The 18,048-nt window shown below is 43.9% G+C and overlaps 1 protein-coding gene across 1 annotated transcript in view; it reads right to left on the minus strand.

Moving 5' to 3' along the window:
• Positions 1–474: 474 nt before the first annotated feature.
• LOC308554460 (phospholipid-transporting ATPase ABCA3-like) overlaps positions 475–18,048 on the minus strand; it is a gene marked incomplete at both ends in the record, with an annotated part of 195,441 nt that continues 177,867 nt past the window's right edge. Inside the window, 7 exons of the mRNA XM_081131700.1 lie at positions 475–686; positions 1,885–2,281; positions 4,024–4,155; positions 4,536–4,609; positions 9,266–9,456; positions 9,833–10,003; positions 10,637–10,824. Coding sequence (XP_080987826.1) covers positions 475–686; positions 1,885–2,281; positions 4,024–4,155; positions 4,536–4,609; positions 9,266–9,456; positions 9,833–10,003; positions 10,637–10,824 — 1,365 coding nt within the window. The remainder of the gene's footprint in view (positions 687–1,884; positions 2,282–4,023; positions 4,156–4,535; positions 4,610–9,265; positions 9,457–9,832; positions 10,004–10,636; positions 10,825–18,048) is intronic.

Below are 18,048 nucleotides of genomic sequence, written 5' to 3' on the forward strand. Positions count from 1 at the left end.
GCACGCCTGTCAGCAGGTGATTTTCTACAAAGACGCCAACAACGTGCCCTGAAGACAAGAAACCACCTTCAGTGGACGGCTCCGGGGGGCCGGGAGCCCCAGGGAAACGCGTTCAACCAGACGCGCCGCGCGCCTGGGAAAGGCCACTCCGGAGGAGGCTGAGGCGCTGACCGCGCGCGCCCGGCGTCAGGGGGCTCTGGTGAATCTGACGCCAAAGGCAAGGGAAGTATAAAGGCAAGTAAACGAATGGGTCTATAGCGGACTGAAAAGCTTCCGCGGAGCAAAAGAAAATGCCAACGAAACAAACACACAGAAAGGCCACCAACCTGACTGGGAGAAGATATTTGCCAACAAGAGCTCTCACAAAGGGTTGACATAAAAAATACAGGGTGCCCCCCCCAAAATATATATGTTTTGAATAATTATTAATCCCAATGGGTTAAATCTGAAACGAAAAAAACATCAACTGAGCTATCAATTGAGCCATTTGATTGGGTTTCCTTCGAAACCGCACTGAAGCTCCCCGCGCAGCCGGACCCGCCGCGGCCCGCGCCGAGCGCTCACTGAGCGTCTGCGAAGCAAACACTCCTCGCGCGAAGGCTCCGAGTTTAAAACCGCGAGCGCCGCTGAAGCAAAGCGCCAGGCTGCAAGCATCTGGCGAACACAACTTCTGACGACTTCGGAGACTAAAAAAAGAAAAAAAAAGAAAAAAGAAAAAAAACCCCAATAGTTTTAACAACGAATTAAACTATTTTCTCTTATCCAGTGACCCATCCCCTGGGGCGTGGCGCAGAGGAAGGCGACGGGGTCACTTCTCCGGCTCTCTCAGGGCACCCGTCCGACCGGGGCTGACCGGGGGCGGCGGGAGGCTCCGGGGGCGCCGCCCGCCCCCCGGGGCCCGCCCGCCGCCAGCTGCCCTCTCCCCCGCCGCCGGGGCCGGCCCGCCGCCCGCTCCCCCCCGCCCGCCGCCCGCTCCCCCGCCGCCCGGGGCCCGCCCCCCGCCGCCCGCTCCCCCGCCGCCAGCCGCCCGCTCCCCCGCCGCCCGCCCCCCCGGGGCCCGCCCGCCGCCCGCTCCCCCGCCGCCCGGGGCCCGCCCCCCGCTCCCCCGCCGCCCGCACCCCGGGGCCCGCCCGCCGCCAGCCGCCCGCTCCCCCGCCGCCCGCCCCCCCGGGGCCCGCCCGCCGCCCGCTCCCCCGCCGCCCGGGGCCCGCCCCCCGCTCCCCCGCCGCCCGCACCCCCGGGGCCCGCCCGCCGCCAGCCGCCCGCTCCCCCGCCGCCCGGGGCCCGTCCCCCGCCCGCCGCCCGCCGCCCGCTCCCCCGCCGCCCGCACCCCCGGGGCCCGCCCCCCGCCCGCCGCCCGCTCCCCCGCCGCCCGGGCCCGCACGGTCCGCCGAGGACCAGCCGAGGCGGGCGCCGCGCGCCGGGCGGGGCCGGGGCGCCACGCAGCGGGGGCAGAGCGGCAGTGTCGCGTATTTCGGGGGTTTGTTTCGGGGCGGGGCGAGAGAAGGCGGTGGGGTTCCCGGGCGGCGGGGAGTACGCACTTCGGGGCTCTTCGCTCTGAGGGCGGCGGCGGGGCGGCCTCCGGGAGCCGAGGAGCAGCCGCTGGAGCAGGGCGCCCGGCGGGGGACCACGGTCTGGAGGTCCGGGACTCGCCCCGGAACGCGCAACCGCCTCCGCCCGCGGGGGGCGCGCGCCGCCGCCCAACGCCCTCCCCAACCGCACGGAGCCCGGGCGCCGGTCTGCGGTCCCGCCCGCCCGCGCCCCCGCCCCGCCGCCCGCAGCGCCCCCTCCCGGCCTCCCGCCCGGGCCTCCGCCCGTGACCCCCACGCTCCAGGAAGCCCCCGCCGCGCTGCCCGGACCCACCCGGGGGACCCACCTGCAAACCTGCCCCTGCTCCCCGAGTCCGCAGACGCCCCTCGGGGCCGCCGCCCCCCCCTCGGGCGCAGCCTAACGGTTGGAGTCGCAGGCTCCGGATTCCGGCCCGCGGTCGGTGTCCAGGGGTCGCCTCCCGGCGCCGGGCCGGGCCCTCGAGCGCAGGTCGGGCTTCGTCAGAAGAGGGCGCCGAGGGACGGGCTGGACGGGGCCTCCGGGGCGCTGGGGCGCTTCCTCTGAGCTGCTCCTGGCGCAGGTGTGGGGACCCCCGCCCCCCCACCACTAAGCGTGTGGCTTCGCGGGGACTCACGCAGGTGCCCCTGGCTGCCACCAGCCTGCCAACCACCCCGCAGAAGCGCTCCCGGTTTGCCAGGCGGGGCCCCAGCGCCCCTGGTCCAGCCTGGGCAAGCTGTGCCCCGAGGGTGTTTCCTGCTGGCGGGAGCGAACAGGCCCAGCCTAGGGCCGATCAAAGCGGCCAAACTGCACCTTCAGATTCGTCTCCCCCTGGGTAACTGCCCTCGGCCTTAGGGTGCTCATCAGCAGTCTCTTCACCTCCTTATGGCTCCCCCCCGCCCCCCCCCATAGTTCAAGTGCTTAGTACAGGGCCTGACGCATAATACTTAATTCATTTACAATAGGAGTAAAGGGATTTCTTAAAGGGTCGGGGAAGAAACCAAGTGGGAGACGAGATGCGACAGGACAGTAACATAGCTTCTCTCCCCCTTTTGAAACATGACTAGCCTGGGAAACAAATTTTGCAATTACTGAAATCACTTGTTGATCAATGGCAGGTACAGGAATGGAACTCACAGGAAGTTATATTACAGTAAAATACAATAGAACAGAGAATAGCTTCTGGATATCAGTTATTATTCACAGGATCCTGCTGAGACTATAAACCTTGGACACACCATCCCAAAATAGAGGCGCTTCCTGGACTCTTAAAATCTTGCAATTCAACAAGGCTCATCCTACTTGTCTGCTCACCTGCCCGTAATTTGGAGAAGTTATTAGACTTCTGTTGCTCATGGGGACTCCAGCTGCCCAAGCACCAATCAGAAGAAGGGCTCTGTGTCTCCCTCTCTCTCCACCTTTTTACCAGAGAGCCCTCAGAGCCCAAGGGGGCTCCCTCTCCCCTTCTAGGCTCTTGTCAGCTGGCAAGAAAGATTTCAGAGTGAGACAGCAGTGTCGAAGCAAAGCGAGCAAATTTATTAAGAATGCTCTTAACACAAAGCACAAGCAGAAAACTCATCTAGTCTGAGCACCCTGCCCATTGGGGTTGTAAGGGTTATACACCTTTTTGTTTCAAGTTTCAAGGTACCCCTCCCCTGGTATCAGGATTAGTATACAGGGTTTCAAGCTCCCCTTTGTCATTGCCATGTAACTGTTGATAATCTTGTCGTGGCGGGTCTCAGGACTGCTTGGGTGTGATCATAAGGCCCATCTCCTGCCTTAGTATCTATCCAGCCTAACAACCTCATTTCTCCTTCTTTCCTTTTTAATCCGAGGTGGGCAAGAATAGGAAGGAAAACATTCTATTTTCAAAGAATGTTTTTGCTTATGTCCTTGGACCCTAAATGGTCTTGGGACAAACATCATCTTACGAATGTAAAATCTTGGTTTGAATTTTGGAAATAACCCTATTTGCCCCTTAAATTTTGATATTTATTTTAATTCGATTATGTTTGGTATAAAATTGGTGTATCTGTGTGTGTGTGTATCCATGGGAAAGATGATGGTTTGCTCCAGCATAATGCTTCTCTTATTCATAACTCAACTTAAAAAGAAATCTCATGCTCTTCGAGCTGTCCCATCTAACAGCTCCATCATTTCTGGATGTTTCTGTTGACTTAGAATTCTCAGAAATAGGTTCTTGTTCCCACCCAGATAAATGCTGGTCTTTCATATTTCTAGGATAGAAAACGTGAATTTCACCAAATGTCTTTAGATTTGCACATGCTGGATACACAGGCCACCCATGTAAATCTACAAGGAAGGGACATATGGTCTTTTGGGGGACTCTTTATTACATAAATATATTTGCACCAAGATATACACACAGGCACAGGAATGCCCCTCTATGTATCCAGGTGTAGCAGAGAGTAGCCTAAGAAGACGTAGGTCACGGGTTGGAACTGAATCTCATAGCACCTCTTTGTAGTCATCAAGTCCTTTGTTCTCTGCATTAGCAAAGGTCAGGAAGACTTGTTCCAGTGTTATCTGACTGACAGAATAATCTTCTAAATCGAATTGTTCTTTAGCTTCCTCCAAAATACCAAACACCTTCAACAACAGGAAAGTACAGTCACTATTGCAGTCTTCCCCTCCAGCCCAACCGAGAGGAGCCTCTCCTCCGCTTCCAGCTGCTGCAGAGTTAAAGCCGGAGGGGGAAAGGCACAGAGGGGAGATGAGGGAAAAGGTGGAACAGATCGTAGAGAAACCGACAGGGGGATCTTTGTTCCCATTCTCTTGATGGGCGTGGGTGAATAATGGGATTTAGGGAGCAGAAATCGAAGCAGTTTAAATGTAGAGTGTCGAAAAGTAACCTAAAGTCTCTGCTCCTACATCAGGCTCTCATTACACATGCCCGAATAGCAAATATTTCCCCATCATTAGTGCTCTCTTAACCTGTGATGTTAGAATGGCATGGTTTCTGTAGTCACCTTTGCCCAGCTGTTGTCCTTGCTGGGAATGTAGTAGCTAAGGATCCCGTGGTTCTCCTGCTTTAATTCGCTACCTAAAAAAAGTCAATATATTATACATAGGATAGATGTTAATTTTAAATTGTCAAAATACTGCTACATCTACTTAATTATATGTAACTATGAATAGACACCATTATGACAAAAGGGGACATGATCAAATAACCCATTCTCTTTGGTTTATATGACATGGTTAATTCCTCTCAGCTGATTTATTCCTGACGAAATAACCTTAGGATGTGAAGTTCATAGTAATTGAGGGCTGGCTTGCAGGCACACACCAACTGAAAATGTCGGCTCACATGCCCAGTGAACGAAGCCAAGCCTTCAGAAATTCTAATGTTACTACAGGACTTTATTCCTGAATATGGTGCTGAGAGTATGAGCTGGGAAGATGTTCAGTCTGCTTGTGTGAGGAGGTAGAGTGTGATTGTGCAGTGTGCTTGCTGGGGAGGAGAGCAGGACAAGGCCTCCTTGCTATGATGACACACCATGTGAAAGAGGCAATCATACCTAAACACCCCCCAAGTCAAGCTGTGTTATTTCTTTTATAGGTAAGAAACCATGTCTAATTGAGAACAAACTGAGATGTTTACACTTAATGCATGTTTGCAGATTACTGCAAATTGGATTAATGAATTAAAATGTGATAAGTAAAAAAACACATGGTTAAAATGATGTATGGATTTTCTTAACATGAATTTTAATGCATATATTGTCTCCATGGTCACATAAAGCTCTTTTTTTGCAAGTGAAATATTTCAAACAGAGAGATTAATGAGTTATTCAAAGTAAACACTGATGAAACCACCCCATTTAGGTCAAGTAATAGTAACTCAGACAGTCCCATGTGCCACTTCCCAGCCTCTGTCTCCCAGAAAAAATCACCAGTGTCTTCATTATTATTGACATTTCATTCTTAATCTTTCTATCTATGCACTTACCCCTAAAAATTTAGGCAGTTTTCCTACTTTTGAACCTTATGTGAATGGAATCATGGATATATCACTTTCTTTCTGCTTCTTTCATTTACTGTTTGTAAGATTCATTTATGTGGTTGCATCTAGCTATACTTAATTTATTTTATTTTCTAAACTATAATCTGGCATCTAAAGATTCCACAATTTATTTTCTACTTCGCTACTGAAACTGTGAGAGTTTTAATCTCCATTTCACCGAGGTCTTTTTCTGGGGTTCCCTTGTCCGCTTTTGTTCGGAACATCCTTGTTGTCCCCTCATTTTGCTTCACTCTCTGTGCTTGTTTCTATGTATTAGGCAAAATAGGGACATCTTTCATTCGAGGAGTGGCCTTGTGTAGGAGATAAACCTTGTCATTCAACCTTGCCCTAGCTCTTTTCTCCAAACCTTTGTGATTATCTAAGTAGCTTGATGTATCCTTGAGAGGCCTCAGTTGTTGAGAGTGAGCCAACTCCTGTCCAGGTTCCAAAGGGAGTGACCCCAGCCAGCACCTCGTTCCAGGCTGCTTGGAAGCCAGATCCTCAGGCGGCAGCTTTTAAAGTATGCAAATCCAGTCCGGTGGGGCTGCGATGGCCAACACTGCTGACCTCCAGGCCAGGGCATCTGGAAGTGACTTCTGAGTGACAACTGCAAAATGTCGGGGCTTCAGATGAGTGTGTAAGTTCCTTTCTGGGAGAAACCAGTGAGCTGTGGTGAGGCCAAGGGAGGGTGCAAAGATGGTGTCTCCCTGCTCATTCCCTAAGCACCTCTATAGCCTCCGGATACGTGGCAAACCTGAAGCCTGTCCTCAGGTTGGAGCCTCCAGGATAACTAAAGAAATCTTTTTTCATAGGCAGACCGAGGGTGGGGAGGGGGCAGTGTCAGTCTGCTCTCTGCGCAGTGCCGTGGATCTGGTCACCTGCCCAACACTCGCTTTCTGATTGTCACAGTGCTAGGGGCCCAGGACCACAAGCTCCTCTGGTCATCAGGCAGCATGGTCAAGGCACGTCTTCGGTGTGGGCTGAACTGACAGCCTCAGCGAAGCTGCGGGAGAGTGGTCAGGGAGAGCACAAAAATGACACCTTGCAGCACCTCCACTACCTGAGAAAATCCCAGCTGGTCCCCCACCCTCCAGTAGATGCTTTAAGATTAGCAACTAAATTTTCACACATAATCCAGGTACCACTCAAACTGCTGCTGCCTCTGTACCGGGTACTGGGACATGTTATGTCCTCAAAAGGAGTATCTGAGATCCCACAGACCCCAGCTCCCCAACGCCTAGGCCTAAGCCTTAGTGGTTTCCAAAGTAAAATGTTTTGGAGGGCCTCATCTCTTCCATGCAGGTCCCAAGGTTGGGGCACTTGATGTGGGGCTCAAACCTCTGCTTCTCGGAGAGCTCTGATGCACTGAGATCCCTTCCTGTCGTGGAGTTGCCACAGAGGGGTGGGGTTTTGGGTGAGACTGTGTCTCTGCCTCTCCTACCCATCTCCATGTGACCCTTTTATCCCCTGTTGTGGAAAAAGCTTCTCAGTTAGTTTTCAGTCTGTTTCAGCAGAAATTGTTCCATATGTAGCTATAGATTTGGTAGGAATCTCCCATCTTGGACCCCAGAAAAACTTCCTTAGCTTTAGGATTTTGTACTGTAGGGTTCCTTCTTCAGAGTGTTGTGGGATGTATTAAATAATATGGCTTCTCAGTGTAGACCTTTCTCTGGTACTTTCTGCTATCTGCCTCCTGTGTTTCTCCCCACTCCAAACCTGAATGAGGGATGCTTTCCTCCAGAGAACTGTGTGCTCCTGCTTGGAATTAGAGGATGCCACTGACCACCCATTAGAGGGCCCTCTTCACATGGCAGTCTCAGCACGAGCTCCCCAACCTGGAGGGTCCAGAGCTTCATCACTGATACCAGTGCTGACAATGGTATTCGCTTCTAGGATTTGCATTTTCTTACAGCTCACTGTTTCCTTTCCCTTTACTTTTTTTTATTCTTTTTTTCCTGTTTTCTTTTTTGGTTGTTAAAAAGATTCGTCTGACCCGACCGGCATGGCTCAGCAGTTGAGCATCGACCTGGGATCCAGGAGATCACGGTTCGATTCCTGGTCGGGGCACATGCCCGGGTTGCGGGCTCGATCCCCAGCAGGGGGCGTGCAGGAGGCAGCCGATCAATGACTCTCTCATCATTGATGTATCTCTCTCTCTCCCTCTCCCTTCCCCTCTCTGAAATCAATAAAGATATATTTAAAAAAGAAAAAAAAGTGTTGTCTGACTTTTGTTTCTGAGATAGTTCTCACATTAAGATGTAGTTGTTTAATTTCTACCAAGTTCTTGTTTTATTTCACCAGGATGGCCTTTCAGAGTATACAGTCTTCCATAAGGCAGAAACAAAGTCATCTTACTTGTGCATTTAAAAAAAGAAATGGTTACTTAATTTTTCTTGAGATTATGTAGAATCATTTGCCCTAAATATTCTCATTACTTTGGTAAGTCCTTTTTAAAATATATATTCTAGATGAATTTTGTTTGTAATATTTATTTATTCCCTTAAAAATCATTATTTAGGTATAGGCTCCATATTAGTTCCTTTTTGATTCTGTCATATATAAATGGCTGCTTGTTTAAGAATATTGTGAGGAAGAACTTGGCAACAAGCACCTTCAAGTTGAGACTGTGCCTCTAACCCACATTTCCATTAAAGGACACATTCTGTGTCACATTGTCAAGGTTAGGCCTTGGGTTAGAATTTAGTGTTTCCTTCAGGAGAAGAGCAAGTTGCTAGGACAGCTCACAGTAAAAGAGGTTTTCTGGTCACAGCTTCTTTTTGCAGTGACTTAGGGGCCCCATGAAACAGAACTCTGATAGAGTAAGTATTCAAAAATATTTGCTGAATGAGTACCTAAGCGAATGGACTTAACGGACATATCCCCTTGCACGTGTCACAGGCACATCACATTGCCTATGCCCAGCAGTGAGGAATTGTTTTCCCATGCACCTGTTCTCCACATCTGCTCTGCCATCCATTTCTTACCGGTTTTCTGGTCTCCATGCTTACTGTGTAATTCATCATACTATTTTCCCTCACCTACAGATAAACGTCTAGCTCCTCAGGCTGACACATAATGGGAACTGCTATGGTATTTTGCTCAACCCAGCAAATTGGAAACTAAGGTAAAAAGTCAGTATTGAAAGCCTTGCTATGCCCCTGCTTTATGTGTAGGGAAAAGCAGTAAAGGACAGAAAGAGTCCCCATCTCTGGTATTGTACCGTGCAGGCAGAGCGAGGCTTACTGGTTTTAGGTGACAGAAGCAGATCTGTTCTCGAGAGGAGGGAAAAGCTTAGCGGTTCTCCTTCTGTGTCGCGTGTCCTGGCTGAGATCGAACGGCCAGAGTTATGCTCAGCGGAGGACCAAAGCCGCCAAGCTTGGCATGGATGTTGTGCAAAAATAATTGGGAATTATGTTGGAAATTATGACTAGAGATAGAATTGACATGGACAGAAGAGATCCAAATCTTATTAAAGTGATGCGGGAGCTTAGCGTGAACCTAATTTTTGTGTGTGTGTGCAAAATTTCTCAGCATAACCAGATACCAGAAGTTGTAGAAACAAGGGTCCCAAAAGGAACTCAGTGTGGAAGTTGATAAATATTGATAATCCACAGAAAAGTTACTGAATATGCACAGTGAGAATAATAAATATGACTTACACGTCTTGAGCAGAGTGAGCCCAATCTACTTTACCTGGGAACGTTATTGTGAAGAAGTTTTTTAAGTCGTTTAATTTGTGCTCCTGCATATCAGCCTTGGCCTTGATCTTCACGATGTAACTGCTGCCGTACTTGTTCTTGAGGTGCTGAGGGCTGCCCAGGCACATGAACTTTCCCTGCACCATGATGGCCAGCCTCGTGCAATAGGCGTCACATTCCTCCATTCTAGCAAAGCAAGATGCAAACAATGCAAAACGGAAAAGCTCTCTGTTGGGAGGACCTTCTATACTGCAGGGTTTTGTGATTCTATTTTCAAAGGGAAGTGGAACTTGCCAATCCTAAAGCCCACAGCTGAGAAGTGGAAATTTTTCAAACGATGCAGAAAGTAGGAACCCTCACGGGGAACACCTGCACCCCTTGTCCACTCACCACTCTTGGCTACTTAACCTAATGGGTTCTTGGCTGCTCCACTGATTAGGGTTACCGAGGAACTCACATTCTCAGGCAAGTTTGCTGTCCAATGTTTCTAGCCCCAAATAATTCTCTCGTGCAACCACGGCAACGCCTGCTTCCTCCCCTCCCAGCCTGCCAACGGCCGCACCTGTGGGAGGTTATAACGATGGCCTTCCCGCTGTCCCGCTCCTGCATCACAGCATCCCAGAGCAGGCGCCGGGCCACCGGGTCCATGCCCGTTGTGGGCTCGTCCAGCAAAATGACGGCGGGGTTTCCCATCAGGGCGATAGCAGTACTCAGCCTGCGTTTGTTTCCTCCGCTTCATGGTCATAGAAGGAAAGGGAATGCGGGAAGGGGGGGGGGGGGGGCACAAATCAGTTACTTACAGGACAGTGTTAGCACAAGCGTTTCAAATGTTGAGCGTCTCAGCAAGTACTTAACATGGATATCCACAGCGCTGGTTAAATGTGGCTTCACCAAGGTAGCAGGCTCAAGGACAGGGGTATGTATCAATTACTTTTTCATTTGAAATGTAGAGGAGTGACTTTCATGTAACTGATTTTAGCAGTATTATCAGCGACATTTATTTACTAGTTCTTAGGGTGTCATGATTTTCCAGGTACATAAATCCCACCGTAATTTACAGGGTCTACATCCCTTTTTGCTTGGAAAACAAAGAACCATATGGACACTAGGAATAATAAGATGCTCCCCTTTGAGAATCAGAGGCTACAGTTCAAACATAAGTAGGAATTTGAGTTTCATCTCTGTAAAGGAACCACATCGATCTGTCTTATTACTGCATTTTAACCTAGCAACTCATGGGATAGCGTCACAATTAATTGTGTGATAAAGGGAATGAGGTGGTGCTGTGGGCATTTATTTCAGACATCAGAAATCTAGGGAAGCACACAACAGCAGCAGCAACAAAAAGGTCAGCATAATGACTCACCTGTAGGTTTTGATAATCCTGTCAGCATGGGACTCCAGTTGCAGTGAATTCAACCATTTGCTCACATATAGCTGAATCTGGGGCTCAGAGACTCCCCATAATCTGGCATACATGATCATTATTTCCCGACCAGTCAAGTATTCCAGCAAGGCATCCGATTGAGGGCAATAACCAATTCTTGACTTCACCTGATTATAAGAATTGCCTCAATAAGGACCCAGTTCATCTGTCCCACTGAGCATTTTGAATGAGATAGAAGACTTTCAGTTCTCCAGGCCATGCTTCTAAGAATCCTACCAAGAATTTTCTAAAGACTACAAAATTATGGCCAGTGGCTCTATTGTCATAAATTGAAATAACGGGTTCCCCAATTCAGTTTTAATAATCTTGGGGATGAAGAACTAGAAATAAAATCCTACAGCCCGCTGAACTTGGAGGAGTATTAGCAGAATATGCGATTCTGCCCTCATTAAAGAGGAATTCCGTGGGGCATGGCCACAATGGGCGTTCTTGCCCTGCAGAAGTTGCAGTCATGTGCAGAACTTGTTTCACAGTAAGGCTGAACCAGAAGCAGAGCCTTTCCCCACTCCCACACACAGGAGAATTCGATGAGTGTTGCTTTATTGATAACCAAGGCTTTTGTGGATTTGTCTTCAGATGCACATAGACTAAATATCCAGAGAAAAGGTATGAATATTAGTTTATTAAAATTAATTAAAAATTAATTAATATTTAAAATAAAGTTATTTTAAATAACTAAAATTCATACCTCTTCTCTGGGATTTTATTAATTAATTTACAGTGATCCTAGACTATTTATGCCCCTAGACCCTTTGCAGAAATAAACTAAGCCTCTTCGTTATTCTATGTATGAAATTATTCTCACGTAATTTTTGAAAGTAAATGAGCTACATGCAAAGATAATGAACAAGGAAAAAAAATACCATGAATGCCATTAACAGAAACAATTCTTACCAGAAACATTTGTAATAAGTTCAGGTATTGGGATTATTAGATCAGATAAAAAAAAAAAAAAGGTAGTACTTATTATGTTTAAATAAATTTTAAAAACTTAAAATTATCTTGGTGAAAGAGGAAAGTATAAAGTCATGTAGACCTTTTAGAAATGAACCATATAGCTAAACATCTAGAAACTAAAAAGAGAGTCATGTTAAGTCTCTGTGAATGGGTTCAACAGCAACTTAGTCACAATGGAAGAAATGAACCTGCTGAAGATAGGTCCTAGAATGCAGCACAAAAATGAAAAGTGGGGAACTATAAAGCAACACCGGGAGACAAGGGTGCTGAAATGGAAATATCACATCTGATAATCAGAACTGCAGGTGGACAGAAAGACGAGAAGAGAAACGTCTGAAAAACTAATACGTGAAAATAACCCAGAGCTAATTTAAGATATTACGTAATAAATTTAAGAATGCCAATAACTTCCAAGAGAATAAAAATGTAAAGATCCAAACCTAAGTACTTCATATTGAAGCTTACGTAAAACAAAGAGAAAAATTAGAAAGCAGCCATAGAGAAAAAAGGGTCACGTATAAAGAATGTCATACTGACAGCTGATTTCTCAAAAGTAGTGATGGAAGCTAGATGATAGTGAAACAACAGGTTAATTTGCTAACTAAAAATAACTGCAAACCTCAAATTCTATATGCAGTGAAAATATCTTTTGTAGTGAGGGTGAATTAAAGGCATTTACAGAAAGAAAGTGAAAACAAATAATGAAAGGTTTTCCCCTGAGATTGAGATGGAGAAAACGTCTGCAATTGCCATTGCTATTCAATGAGGAGTAGCCTTTGCAGTAAATGAGGATGAAAAAAACAGGATTGGGAAGGAAAACAAACTCTTACTGTCTGCAGTTGGTCATGATTGTGTTAAGTAAAGATTCTAATATAATTTATAAATAAATATTAGAATTAAGAGAATTTAGCAGTTTTGTTGAATGCAAGTTCAATATCTAAAAGTCAATTGTACTTCTATAGACCATCCATACATAATATAAATAAAATCATTTAAGTTAATATTAAAACATAAACTTATTGAAATAAATTATTCACAGTAAGCTGAATTCTCTTAATAATGTAACATCCATGCACAACTTTCAAACTATTATTCTGAGACACTTATTGAGAAACAGTCATAGAAATGACATATTTACTATAAATATGTTAATCTTCTGGAATCCCACTCAAAATTTTAGCATCTATATGCAAAGATAATAATTCCTCAATTTATCTATAATTTTAAAAGTTCAAGAATAACCAAACTAATATTGAAGAACAAACTTTTCACTATCAAATATGATGACTTTTTATAAGACTACTATAATTAAGAAAGTGTGGTACTGGCTCAGGGATTAAACAAATAAACCTATGAAAAACAACATAGTACAGAAACTGACCCATATTTACTTTTATTTTTTAATCCTCATGCAAGGAGTGAGGATATATATTTTTTCCAATTGATTTTTACAGAAAGTGGAAGGGAGGAGGGAGAAGGAGAGAGAGAAAGGAGAGAGAGAAACATCAATGTGAGAGAGACACATCGATTGGTTGCCTCCCACATGCACCCCTACCAGGTCAGGGATCCAACCTGCAACCCAGGTCTGTGCCCCTGACTGGGAATCGAACCTGCGACACTCCAGTGTGCAGGCTGATGCTCTAACCACCGAGTAACACTGGCCAGGGCCTGACCCATATTTACGTAACACCTGATAGTTGACAAAGTTGACACTGCAGAGAAGTTGGAGCAAGGACAATCTCTCAACAAAATGTGCTGGATCAACTGGTTATACATTAGAAAAAAATGAATATTGACCCTTACCGAACAGTATGCAGATGAATTATAGATTCAAAGGTGAAAGGTAATGCAATGAAATTATGCATGGGAACAAAGGAAGTTTAATATTTAATTTAAATAAAGGTTGGTGAGGAATTCTTAAACAGGACCCAAAAAACAATGAGCAGAGACAAAAAAGAGACTGCATTAAAATTAAAAAAAAAAAATTTCATTAAAAGAAAAATATACAAAGCATTTCCTCAAATAATTACTGGAAGATGGGTAATTCAATAGAAAAATGGGCAAAATATTTAATTATCTAAGTTTTCAATAAATATTTGAGTATTCAACTTCATAGATTATGAAAGAAAAAAATGGAAACTACTAAATCCCAACATAATGTCCAAAATTGAAAGTCTAAAAGACTGTCAGCATCAAATATTGGCAAGGATGTAGAATGATGGAAACTGTCATGCATTGGTGGTAGGAGAGAAAATTTGTACAAATCACTGTGTAAAACCATTTGCAGTATTGACTAAAGTTGAATACTCACATACCTAAGATCCAGTAATTATATATTAAAGTACATATCTAGCATAAATGTGTACATATTTGCACCAAAAGACATATTCATCAATCATCAGGGAAAATTAATAATAACTAAAATTTAGAAACAATATAGATGTCCCTCAGACTTACAGTAGATAAATATAGTTTTAGATTCATACAATTAAATATTATACAGCAATGTAAATAAACAAACTACCACAATAAGTGACAACGTGGATGAAGCTTACAAACATAATATTGGAATAAAGAAGCCAAAAAGGAGTATACAGTACAATTATATTCATATACTATTCAAAAATAAGTGAAATTAGCCGGTATTACTCAGTGGTTAGAGCCTTGGCCTGCAGACTGAAGGGTCCTGGGCTGGATTCTGACCAAGAGCACGTACCTCAGTTGCAGGCTCGATCCCCAGCCCTGGCTGGGGCATGTATGGGAGGCAACCAATCGATATGTCTCTTTCACATCCATGTTTTTTTTTCTCTCTCTCTCCCTTCCACTCTTTTTGAAAAGCAATGGAAAAAATATCCTTAAGTGAGGATTAAAAATAAATAATAAATAAATAAATAAATAAATAAATAAATAAATAAATAAAAAGTGAAACTAATGTGTGATTAGAAAGTCAAGATGGTAGTTTACATTGGAATTGATTATTAAAAATGAATATTTAAATTAATAATAGACAATAAATGAAAAAAAAACTATATAATATTTTCACACGATACAAACAATGTACACAGTAAAAGCCAACACTAAAATGCTAAAAGCTTGTAGTAAACTAGACATATAAATGAATTTTCTTAAACTGATGAAGGGTAGCTACCAAATATAATATACAGTAGTAGAAATTTAGAAGTATTTCATTCAAAGGCAAAAAAAAAAAAGGTATCCTTACATCAGTATTCAGCACTGTGCCCATGGTTCCACTTCACACAATAGCACAAGAAATGGGGTTTGGCAATTGAAAAGGAAGAAAAATTGTCATTATTTCTAGATTATAAGCGTATCTACATAGGAAAGCCAAGATAATCTGTATAAAAACTGTGAAAGCTAATTAGAAAATTAGTTGACCTAGGTTTCTGGATAATAAAATCAGCATGCAAAATTCAATAGCATTCCTAAATACCAGCAACTTATATTATGCTAAAAAATGACACCATTAAGAGTATAAATAAAATCCATAAGGTACAAAGAAATAAACCTGCTAAACTGTATAAGACTTTAGGGAAAGAATTACAAAACAATATTAAAGAGAGTCACAGCAGTGAAATGGACGGCTAGGAAGCTCCAAGTCCCTTTTCCCTATGGAAACCTCTAAAACAACCAGAAAGTGACCAAAATAACTTTATAGGAACCCTAGAACACAGTTAAAGTCTACAGCAACCAGCTGAATATTCAATCAATTGGTTGGTTGAACTTCCAAATGTTAGGAACTTTCGTCGCATGTTTCCTCACCCTTGCCAAACCCCTCCCTGTTTCAGAACAGTGCTGCTCTGGAGGAGGCAGCTGCCCATTTTCCTATTGCGTCCTTCAAACCAGAAGAAGCAGAGCTGACCTTATTTTCAATGATCTAACCTGCCTTGGGACTGCTTAAAGGACAGGTGTTTGTTTTGCCCAGGCTAAAAACCACAGGGTACTTCTCATGAAAGCTGCAGGGGGACTACAGACCTGCAGACTCGTGGGCTAAGATATTACAGGTGAAGACACACACTTGAACATCTAAGTTTCCGAGGACAAGCAGAGTGACACTCTAATAAATTAAGACATTCCAAAGAAGCCATGTATATGGAAGAATATAAAAATCCACACCAAGAGGCACAGGCAAGATGCATGCACAGAAAAGATATGAGAATAACAAAGTTTCACCTAGAGCTAATCCCTAGGTCTAGAACATATTTAGCTAGAAGAAGTGCCTTGGTACAGAGCCAGTCTGCAAAGACGAGGAGAGGTGACTTTTTTTTCAAAAGCCAATTTAAAAAAATGTTTATTGAATTTATTGGGGTGACATTAATTAACAATATTATTAATATTAAGTGTACAATTCTATGCTACATCATCTGTATATTGTACTGTGCATTCACCACCCAAAGTCAAGTCTCCTTCCATCACCATTTATCCCCACTTTAACCTCCTTTTCCTGCCTCATCCCCTTCCCCTCTGGTAATCACCATACTGCTGTGTCTATGAGGTTTTTTCCTTAATCTCTTTATTTTTTTTTTCACCTAGTCCCCCAACCACTTTCCCTCTGACAGCTGTCAATCTGTTCTCTGTATCCATGAGTCTGTTTCTATTTTGCTTATTTGTTTGTTTTGTTCACTAGATTGCACAGATAAGTGAAGTAATATGGTACTTGTCTTTCTCTGACTAGCTTATTTCACTTAGCATAATACCCTCTAGATCCATCCATGCTGTTGCAAAAGGTAAGATTTCCTTCTTTTTACAGCCAAGCAGTATTCCATTGTGTAAATATACCACAGCTTTTTTATCTACTCATCTACTGATGGGCACTTGAGCTGCTTTCAAATTGGCTATTGTAAATAATGCTGCAATGAACATAGGGATGCATATATTCTTTTGGATTAGTGTTTCGGGTTTCTTTGGATATTTTCCCAGAAGTGGAATCACTGGGTCATAAAGCACTTTCATTTTTAATTTTCAAAAGCCAACGTTCAAAAAGACATACAAATAAATATGAAAACAAGGCTCAAATAACTGAAGAAAATAAATTGGCTAAAATAATTCCTTAAGAAGCACAGGCATCAGACTTACTGGATAAAGATTTAAAAATAACTCTCTTAAATATCAAAGAACTAAAGAAAACCACAAAGTAAAGAAAATATAAAAAATTATTTATACCCTGGCCGGGCGTGGCTCAGCGGTTGAGCGTCGACCTGGGATCCAGGCGATCAGGGTTCGATTCCCGGTCACGGCACATGCCCGGGTTGCGGGCTTGATCAATGACTCTCTCATCATTGATGTTTCTCTCTCTCTCTCTCCCTCTCCTTTCCTTTCTCTGAAATCAATAAAGATATATTAAAAAAAATTATTTATAAACAAATAAGAACATCACCAAATAGACATTATAAAAACAAAACAAAGAAAAAACTGGGACATGAAAAATATAATAAATGAAATTCACCAAAGGGGTTCAACAGCACATGAGAGTAGGTATAATAAAGAATCAGTGAACATTAATATAGGAAATTTGAAATTACTCAGTATGACTTGTAAAAAGAAAAAATGAATAAAGAAAAGCAAAGAGAGCCTAAATAATTTATGGTACGTCATCAAAGAGAGCAATGTATACATTTGGCAGTCTCAGAGGAAGGTGAGAGAAAGAAAGTGGAGGAAAGGTTATTGAAAGAGACCTCAATGGGAAAAAAAGTGGACATCTATAATACTTTCAACAATAAAGATAAATTAAAAAAAGAAATACATAAATTTACAAATTCAAGAAACTTATGAATTCTAAATAAGAAAAGCCTATGAGATCTACAATGAGACAAATAATAATCTCCCTGTTGAAAACTAAAACAAAGAGAGGATCTGGAAAACAGCAAGGGAAAGCAATAACAAAAGAAAGGATCCTCAATATGATCATCAGTGCATTTATCAGCAGAAACTTTGGTGGCTATAAAGCAGTGAGATGATACAAAGCGCTGTAAGAAAACAAACCTGTCAACCAATAATTCTATACCAATAAAACTGTCCTTCAAAAATAAAAGAAACAACAAAGTATTCCTTGATAAAAGCTGAAAAAGTTCATTACTACTGGATCTACCTACCCTACAATAAATGCTAAAAAGAGTCCTTTAAATTGAAATTAAAGGACGCTAGACAGTAAATCAAAGCCCTATGCAGAGATAAAGCTCTTTGGTAAAGCTGAGTGCATTGGCATATATAAAAACCAGTATTATTGCAATTTTGATTCATACTCAATTGTGTATTTTATACAGGATTTAAAAAGAAAAATGAGCCCGGCCGGGCGTGGCTCAGCGGTTGAGCGTCGAACTAGGATCCAGGCGATTGGGGTTCGATTCCCGGTCAGG

Source organism: Miniopterus schreibersii (genome assembly GCF_964146895.1).
Source record: "Miniopterus schreibersii genome assembly, chromosome: 3".
Classification (NCBI taxonomy): domain Eukaryota; kingdom Metazoa; phylum Chordata; class Mammalia; order Chiroptera; family Miniopteridae; genus Miniopterus; species Miniopterus schreibersii.